This window comes from Neoarius graeffei, chromosome 8 (genome assembly GCF_027579695.1).
Source record: "Neoarius graeffei isolate fNeoGra1 chromosome 8, fNeoGra1.pri, whole genome shotgun sequence".
Taxonomy (NCBI): Eukaryota; Metazoa; Chordata; class Actinopteri; order Siluriformes; family Ariidae; genus Neoarius; species Neoarius graeffei.
In genome coordinates, this window is record NC_083576.1 from 68136543 (window position 1) to 68146411 (window position 9869).

At 39.7% G+C, this 9869-nt stretch overlaps 1 protein-coding gene across 1 annotated transcript; it reads right to left on the minus strand.

Annotated features, from left to right (window-relative positions):
- Nucleotides 1-61: 61 nt before the first annotated feature.
- Nucleotides 62-9163, minus strand: LOC132890821 (phospholipase A and acyltransferase 3-like). The gene is made up of 5 exons (XM_060928080.1): nucleotides 8911-9163; nucleotides 8551-8632; nucleotides 8251-8359; nucleotides 1404-1672; nucleotides 62-1285 (listed from the first exon to the last, which is right to left on the minus strand). Exons 2-5 carry the CDS (start codon nucleotides 8563-8565, stop codon nucleotides 1175-1177), a joined length of 504 nt encoding a protein of 167 aa, XP_060784063.1. The 5' UTR covers nucleotides 8566-8632; nucleotides 8911-9163; the 3' UTR covers nucleotides 62-1174.
- Between the last annotated feature and the right edge of the window lie 706 nt (nucleotides 9164-9869).

Sequence of the window (9869 nt, forward strand, 5' to 3'; positions counted from 1 at the left end):
TATTTTTGACCCTGTATGTATAATTTTGACCTTATATTAATTTCAGAAACCTGAAAATAAATTAAAGCTTGTGCCCCAAATTCTTTATTGTTTTTTCCTATTAGATGTATGTTATACAATCATTCATCCCTTGAACAAGAACAGTTTAAAGCAATCATTGAAAGCCCAATACTTCCACGACGTTCATATCCATGAGTGTATGTAAACTTCTGACCACAACTCTAAGTTCCTGTGAATTGTTACCATATAAACTATAACGTTAAAATGAGCGCATTTATTATCTGACATGAATTATAGCCAGCACTACTGTCAGAGCTGCTGTTATAGAAAATTTAATCAACATCCTCTGACCATTCAAAATGGAGAATTCAGTAGTTGTATAATTAAACAGAAGCACAGTTGGACATTAAAAAGTGAATTAGCATGAACATATAAACTTGATCAAACAGTTTCATTTTATATTTAACCTCCTAAGACCCAAGCTGTTTTTTTTTACATGCATTTTTTATTTCTTTTTGCTATTTGGGCTTATTAGAACCTGATTAGAATAAAAACTAAGCATCATCTTTGATATGTACTTTTTGAGAAAAAGTATGTCCACATATGTGGATTCTTGTTCTGAATTTCTAAAAAGTGCTGTCCACGTATGTGACCGCTAGGCCCTATACAACAAGCTTATTAAACAATGATTTCAACCCATGACTTAAATTAGTAGTTCCTCAGGAACAGAAGATGCTGGACTGGAAGACAAAGGGTCAACTTGTATTTTTTAACAGTCGTGTTTCTAGATCTGGCTTCTAGACTTCTCTTGGTAGTAAATTTTATTAGAGATAAGCCCTGCTCTGTATCTTGCATTACATTCTTGAACTACAATATTAAACTCCATTTTAACTCTTTGTATACCAGAATAGACCTTTTATACAATTTTTTTAATGTATTTATCAAAATCCCATTAAGTAAAACTGTAAATTGGTTTTGGCTTATACACTTGTACCTTATTGCTGAGATCAGGTCATGAGAGATACATTTATTGATTTGTAGATAGATTGAGTTATTGACTTCCTGAATTAGATCCTATTAAGTGGTTGGCTTTTTACTGCATAAGGTAGAAGATTTAGGTCCAGCTTGAAGGCCTGCTGGTGTTCGTCTTTACAGCTGCTCCCCGTCTGAGGTTTCACTGTTTCTGCTTCTTCTCTTTGTTGTCTGAGCCAAAAATGGTCAGCGCAAGTAATCCTACAACAATTGTGGCAATACCCGCTCCTGTCCAGATCGCAGCTTTCCGCACCTGCAAATACCACAAAAATAATCATAACAGCTTATTTATTTGACATTTTAAATAAGGCCATGATATACATATCTCACTCAAGATATGCGACCTAAAATACATAAGTTTGAGCTCGTACCTGCCGAGATTCTGCCTTCCCATATCTCAACTCTGTTACAAAATGCTCACAATTCTTTCTGACCACGCAGTAAGGTAGCTCCTGTCCCACAAGGCTGTGTGCTTCCTGAAGGATCACGTGGATGGGACGTGGATCATATTTTTCATCCAGTAGATTGTTAATGGTGTACTTGTCGCTGCCAACCACATCCCAGAGCTGCTCTTTCTTCACCACTGCTTTATCATGCAGCACAGACATCATGCTGTAGGCACCAGCGTGGGCGTGCTCAGCTACGGTGTGAACACAGGGACAATATGAACTGTGTCTCGTAATAGAAAATTGATATAATACTGATGTTTATGCATAAAGGATATTACATGTTTGTATGAACATATGAAGTTTATCTTCGAGTGCTGAACATATGAGTGAAGCGAAGCGAATATTTTCAAATTTTCAACATAAGATAAACTTCATATCTTTGCACCACGGTGTAATGTTCTTTGTTATATGGACACATCTACAATAAAAATACACAAGTTAATCAAAAGAATTTTAATTTTGAACCAGTTCACCATTTTGACAATGCGCATCTAATCAGTGGGAAAACATTGGGAGTGACATCATCAGAGTGAAATATCGGGAAATATGTTACTCAGATCCAGGATGGAGAGTTAAAAAAGAAAAGGAACACCATGCGAAAGTTTGGGCACCCCAATACATTTGAGTTCTCAGGTAACTTTTACCAAGGTTCCAGACCTTAATCAGCTTATTGAGCTGTGGCTTGTTCAAATTCTTCGTTAGGAAAGGTCAGATGATGCAGATTTCAAAGCTGTATAAATTCTCTGACTCCTCAAACTTGTCCCTAAAATCAACAGCCATGGGCTCCTCTAAGCAACTCCCTCGCATTCTGAATAATAAAATAATTGATGCTCACAAAGCAGGAGAAGGCTACAAGAACGTAGCAAAGTGTTTTCAGGTAGCTGTTTCCTCAGATTGTAATGTTATCAAGAAATGGAAGTTAACAGAAACAGTGGAGATCAAGGTGAGGTCTGGAAGATGAAGAAAACTTTCTGAAAGAACTGCTCGTTGGATTGCTAGAAAGGCAAATAAAAACCCCTGTTTGACTGCAAAAGACCTTCAGAAAGATTTAGCAGACCCTGGAGTGGTGGTGCACTGTTCTACTATGCAGCGACACCTGAACAAATATGACCTTCATGGAAGAGTCATCAGAAGAAAACCGTTCCTGCGTCCTAGCCACAAAATTCAACGTCTGAAGTTTGCAAATGAACATCTAAATAAGCCTGATGCATTTTGGAAACAAGTCCTGTGGACTGATGAAATCAAAATAGAACTTTTTGACCACAATGTGCAAAGGTATGTTTGGAGAAAAAAGGGTGCCAAATTCCAGGAAAAGAACACCTCTCCAACTCTGAAGCATGGGTGTGGATCGATCATGCTTTGGGGTTGTGTTGCAGCCAGTGGCACAGGGCACGTTTCACTGGTCGAGGGAAGAATGGATTCAAATAAATACCAGCAAGTTCTGGAAGCAAACATCACACCATCTGTAAAAAAGTTGAAGTTAAAAAGAGAATGGGTCCTACAATAAGATGATGATCCAAAACACACCTCAAAATCTACAATGGAATACCTCAAGAGGCACAAGCTGAAGGTTTTGCCCTGGCCCTCACAGTCCCCTGACCTAAACATCATTGAAAATCTGTGGATAGATCTCAAAAGAGCAGTGCATGCAAGACAGCCCAAGAAACTTGTAGAACTGGAAGCTTTTTGCAAGGACGAATGTGTGAAAATCCCCCAGGTAAGAACTGAAAGATTATTAGCTGTTTACAAGCTGTGATACTTGCCAAAGGGGGTGTTACTAGGTACTAACCATGCAAGGTGCCCAAACTTTTGCTTCGGGCCCTTTTCCTTTTTTGTCATTTTGAAAATGTAAAAGATGAAAATAAAAAATTGTTTTTGCTTAAAATATAAAGGGAATGAGTCATCTTTAACTTTATGCCTTTTGGAGATCATTTCATCTTCAACTTGCTTAACTGTTCACAGTAGCAGCAATTTTGACCAGGGGTGCCCAAACTTTTGCATACCACTGTATGTGGTGTGTTCAACACTGTCATTTAGGACAGGAATATTTTTATAAAATTGCCATATAGGTCATTTTGATAGTTTTAAGAGATGTCATGCAAAACTCCAACCTGTGTAGTACAGTGTTGTTCTTGGAAGGTTACGGTTTTCTAACTTTTATAAAATCACAGTGGCTCACATGCAACATAAATACCCCTTAAGCAGCAAAGCAATCTTTGCATCAACTTTTTAAAGCAGTTCAGATCTCTCCAATGCTAACTGTTTTCTTTAGACTCTTTTGTTGTGCAAGCCAGTGTAATTGCAGAAAAATTTGGTTGACTTTAACCTCGTCTGCTCTTGTCCTCATTATCAGCAACTCTGCTCTCGGCTTATCTCGTTCTCCATCACACATCTTTTCCCCTCCTCTTCATTTATAGTCTCCCATTGTACAACCCCGATTCCAATAAAGTTGGGACAAAGTACAAATTGTAAATAAAAATGGAATGCAATGATGTGGAAGTTTTCAAAATTCCATATTTTATTCAGAATAGAACATAGATGACATATCAAATGTTTAAACTGAGAAAATGTATAATTTAAAGAGAAAAATTAGGTGATTTTAAATTTCATGACAACAACACATCTCAAAAGTTGGGACAAGTCCACGTTTACCACTGTGAGACATCCCCTTTTCTCTTTACAACAGTCTGTAAACGTCTGGGGACTGAGACAAGTTGCTCAAGTTTAGGGATAGGAATGTTAACCCATTCTTGTCTAATGTAGGATTCTAGTTGCTCAACTGTCTTAGGTCTTATTTGTCATATCTTCCGTTTTATGATGCGCCAAATGTTTTCTATGGGTGAAAGATCTGGACTGCAGGCTGGCCAGTTCAGTACCCGGACCCTTCTTCTACGCAGCCATGATGCTGTAATTGATGCAGTATGTGGTTTGGCATTGTCATGTTGGAAAATACAAGGTCTTTCCTGAAAGAGACGTCGTCTGGATGGGAGCATATGTTGCTCTAGAACCTGGATATACCTTTCAGCATTGATGGTGTCTTTCCAGATGTGTAAGCTGCCCATGCCACACGCACTAATGCAACCCCATACCATCAGAGATGCAGGCTTCTGAACTGAGTGCTGATAACAACTTGGGTCGTCCTTCTCCTCTTTAGTCCGAATGACACGGCGTCCCTGATTTCCATAAAGAACTTCAAATTTTGATTCGTCTGACCACAGAACAGTTTTCCACTTTGCCAAGTGAAGCTGAAGGTTTTGCCGTGGCCCTCACAGTCCCCTGACCTAAACATCATTGAAAATCTGTGGATAGATCTCAAAAGAGCAGTGCATGCAAGATACTTGTAGAAGTGGAAGCCTTTTGCAAGGACAAATGTGTGAAAATCCCCCAGGTAAGAACTGAAAGATTATTAGCTGGCTACAAAAAGCGTTTACAAGCTGTGATACTTGCCAAAGGGGGTGTTACTAGGTACTAACCATGCAGGGTGCCCAAACTTTTGCTTCGGGCCCTTTTCCTTTTTTGTCATTTTGAAAATGTAAAAGATGAAAATAAAAAATTGTTTTTGCTTAAAATATAAAGGGAATGAGTCATCTTTAACTTTATGCCTTTTGGAGATCATTTCATCTTCAACTTGCTTAACTGTTCACAGTAGCAGCAATTTTGACCAGGCGTGCCCAAACTTTTGCATAACACTGTAACCACATGGGCTCAGGATTACTTTGGCAAACCTTTGTCAAGTACTGCAATACAGAGTTACATCTACAAATACCAGTTAAATCTTTACTGAGGTAAAATGAAGCCTTATGATAACTGTGTCCAGAAGGGCTGTCAACTTTTCTGGGCGCAGAGGTATTTAGGATGGACCATCACACAGTGTATTGTGGTCAGATGAATCAGTATTCCAGGGTTTTTTTTTGTTGTTGTTTGTTTGTTTGTTTGTTTGTTTGTTTGTTTGTTTGTTTGTTTGTTTGTTTGTTTTTGTAAGAAATGGATACCGTGTGCTCTGCCCCAAAAATGAAAAGCATCCAAACTGTTCCCAGCAACAAGTCCAAAAGCCAGGGTCTGTCATGGTATGGGGTTGAGTCAGTGCCCCTGGCAAAGGTAACTTCCACTTCTGTGATAGCAGCATTAATGCAGAAAAGTACAGTCTGATTTTGGAGCAATATATGCTGCCTTCAAGACGACATCTTTTCCAGGGAGATTTCAACAAGACAATGCAAAACCACATTCTGTGCACATTACAAAGGCAGGGCTGCGGAAGAAGAGGGTGCCTGTCCCCAATAGAGAATGTGTGGTGAATTTTGAAATGAAAAAAAAAAGACAATGATGACTCTGTACTTTTGCACACCTTAAGACCTGTTTGCAGCAAGACTGGGACAAAAATTACACCTGAAACACGATATCACTTGATCTCTTCAGTCCCCAAACATCTTTTAAGTGTTGTGAGAAGGAATGGCAACATTACAAAGTGGTAAATGCTTTCGCATCCCAACTTTTTTTAATGTGTTGCAAGAATCAAAATTGAAATGTGTTAATTTTGAAAAAAAAAAATTCATGAGGTAAAATATCAAATAATGTGCTTTTGTATTGACGCAAGACAGGTCAAATATTATTTATAAATCATTGTTTTCAGTTTTAATTTCAACATTTTCGTCTCAACTTTTTCTGATTTGGGGTGGTAGTTTGAAATGGTTATTACAGTAGTGTTAGCGACAGCAGGAGAGGATATGGCAAATGATGCTTTTCAGAAATATTAGTTTTGACTTAAAAGTTCATTAGATGAAGATGAAAAGAAAGAAGGGATGTTAACTTTACCAGTAGCACATTTAAAAGGAATGGACAAATCAATGTGAGCTAGCTCATGTGCTATAAAGTGATTGTGGATTCTTTGGGATCTATTTCCACTAGCGGAGCCAAATTAAACAGGACATTTGGCCATATTCTGTCTGAAAGATCACTTACTCAATATTAACTTCTTATTTATAGAACTGTGATGAATATAAAGCAGTATTGCACTTGCAATTGTGTGATTTTGCTGAATATAGTGATACTGATATTCAGTATAACGACACACTTGCTTATGTGATATTGCTTAAGTTATAAAAGCAAATTATTCTACCAATAACATCGCTTTATTTTTTTCTACTCACCACCACTGCTTCATTTACTCTGCTTTCTTGAATTACATAATAGTTCTCCTTAAAGACATAAATAGTTAATAGCGTCTCGACCAAAGATGACTTCTTTCGACAAGAAACAATTTGTAATTTGTTCTTTTTTTAAATGAAAAAAACCCCTATGTTTTGTTCTATTTGCCTTTTGCTATGCAAATGATCACATTATGAATATGCAAATTAATCCTGCTGTCATCTGATAACTTCAAGATACATTTTGAGCAAGCATTTGCTCCTTTCCCCACAAGAGTTGCAACAATTCCTCCACTTCCAGAGACTGGGTGCCACAAAGGCCAGATTTTTTTCCCTCTGAGCACATAGTTTATGACACTGAAGAAAGCCTTTACCAAAAAAAAAGTCTTTAAAAAAGTCTAATTCCAACTTTTATACTTTTTTCAGATGAAAATGAAAATTAGGACAGCACGGTGGTGTAGGGGTTAGCACTGTTGCCTCACAGCAAGAAGGTTCTGGGTTCAAGCCCAGTGGCCAATGGGGGCTTTTCTGTGTAGAGTATGCATGTTCTCCCCGTGTCTGTGTGGGTTTGCTCTGGTCTCCCCCACAGTCCAAAGACATGCAGTTAGGTTAACACGGGGAAGCCATGACCTGAAGATTGGGCTGAAGTGCCCTTGAGCAAAGCACCTCATTTGTGTGTGCATGTGTGTGTTCACTGCTTCAGATGGGTTAAATGCAGATGAGGAATTTCACTGTGCTTAAGTGTCTCATCTCATCTCATCTCATTATCTGTAGCCGCTTTATCCTTCTACAGGGTCGCAGGCAAGCTGGAGCCTATCCCAGCTGACTACGGGCGAAAGGCGGGTTACACCCTGGACAAGTCGCCAGGTCATCACAGGGCTGACACACAGACACAGACAACCATTCACACTCACATTCACACCTACGGTCAATTTAGAGTCACCAGTTAACCTAACCTGCATGTCTTTGGACTGTGGGGGAAACCGGAGCACCTGGAGGAAACCCACGCGGACACGGGGAGAACATGCAAACTCCGCACAGAAAGGCCCTCGCCGGCCCTGGGGCTCGAACCCAGGACCTTCTTGCTGTGAGGCGACAGCGCTAACCACTACACCACCGTGCCGCCCTAAAAACTTCTTGTCTTCTTAAAAATATATGCTCATATAGACCTATAACATTGTAAGATTTAGCCTGAGCTCTATATGCTTTGTGCTGTATGTAGTAACTGATTTATTTAGCTTTATTTTAAAGTGTGGCGGCACAGTGGTGTCATGGTTAGCACTGTCGCCTCACAGCAAGAAGGTCTGGGTGCGAACCCAGCGGCCGATGAGGGCCTTTCTGTGTGGAGCATGTTCTCCCTGTGTCTGCATGGGGTTCCTCCCGCAGGTTAGGTTAACTGGTGGCTCTAAATTGACCGTGAGTGTGAATGGTTGTTTGTGTGTCTATGTGTGCGTCAGCCCTGCAATTAGCTGGTGACTTGTCCAGGGTGTACCCTGCCTCTCGCCCATGGTCAGCTGGGATAGGCTCCAGCTCGCTCCGCACAAGATAAGCGGTTACAGATCAAACAAACAAACATTATAAAGTGTGGTGAAGTATTTTCTTTATCAGTGTGTCAAGAGACTCACAGGGTGGTGCCAGGTGAATGATGTAACCATCTCCAACATAGATGCCCCAGTGCTCGTATGTCCCACGGGAAATTTCTATCAAGTCCCCCAGGTGTGGTTTCTCCTCAAACTGAGACACAAACAATTTCAGTTCAGTATTCAATTCTGCCTTCATTCACTTCATATTCGCTGTTCAAGTGCTTTTGGAATATAGTTCAACATTGTTACGTCACAAAAGTGACATGGTTTATATTTCTATATTATAACGGTGGAGAAAAGGGAAAACAACTTAAATCTACAGATCATTTTAGGTTTACACACCTGGCCTGATGCCATCGTGATCAGAGAAGTGTTTATTTTGGTAAACAAATGTTTGGTTGTACTTTTGGTTTCGTTTCGCCCCCTGTTGGAAAAAAAATGTAAGGGAATTAAATGTCAAACAAGTAGACTACTGTATTATTATTATTATTATTATACAGGAGTTAAATTTTATTAGCTGCATGTATATGCTAATAATAAAATGAACTCTATTACTGTTGGTCACTAAAGCAGATGAATCAGAAACATCTTCAAACAACAGCAAACATCTAACAGACACTAAATGATGTGGCACACTGATGGCAGTTTGTAATCAAGTGCCTCGATGCTCCGAGCTGATAAAATATATATTAAAGCACTTACCACGACACTGTTATTTCTCTGTAATGGAGTCTGTGTTAATGTCGGAGAGAAAAATGAGCAGCACTTTTAAATGTCAGAGATCAGCTGACCAGCTACAAAAAAACAGAAGGGTGTCTTTAAAGCTGTCCCGACCATATATATCATGGAAATTACATTACAATCCCCTCTCTCTCTCTCTCTCTCTCTCTCTCTGAGCTACTCCACTTTACTGATGCCGGCGAAGTGGAGCAGATGTGAACGCACCGCCCAGGATGTGTTGCGTTCTAGACCTCAGACCAGACGCACGCGCTCTGCTGGTGTACATGTTACACAATTTGTCCTGCAAGTAACGCATGCTGAGGTTAGATCACATTCCAGGGAAAAAAACCAAAACCTTCTGTAATATGATAGCAATATTACAGGATTACTACACAGAAATATAATAGCAAACAATGAGACTACAAATAATATTCCTACAGGAGTCTTACAGTAATTTGGGACAATTTTATAAGACTACTATAGGAACACTATACATGGGAGGAATATTATAGAGGTGTAATAGAACATCATCTTTGTCCAGCATTACTGACCCACATATATTAATTGGAGCATAGTTTTACACCGGATGCCCTTCCTGCTGCAACCCTCCCATTTCCGGGCTTGGGAGCCTAACTGCATGTCTTTGGACTGTGGGGGGAAACTGGAGCACCGGAGGAAACCCACACAGATATAGGGAGAACATGCAAACTTGACAAAGAAGGGGCTCCCATTGGCCACTGGGCTTGAACCCAGAACCTTCTTGCTGTGAGGTTAACCACCATATCCTCTAGAGAACCAACCCATAGACTTGTGTCCTCTGTAGCTGACATTTGTTTTACATGCACTCCCTCTTACTCTTTCAAGCTATTCACTTGAATCCTGGTGTCTTGTAAAGAGTACATCCTGGGCTTTCCAGTGGTATATCATGTGACTAGGAGGGT

Excerpts from the sequence above, each read along its gene's own strand:
- LOC132890821 (XM_060928080.1), bottom strand. Across the intron at positions 1,673-8,250 it reads CATTCACCTGGCACCACCCT|CTGAGCACGCCCACGCTGGT; the intron begins GTGAGTCTCTTG and ends TTCACACCGTAG. Across the intron at positions 1,286-1,403 it reads GGAAGGCAGAATCTCGGCAG|GTGCGGAAAGCTGCGATCTG; the intron begins GTACGAGCTCAA and ends TGGTATTTGCAG.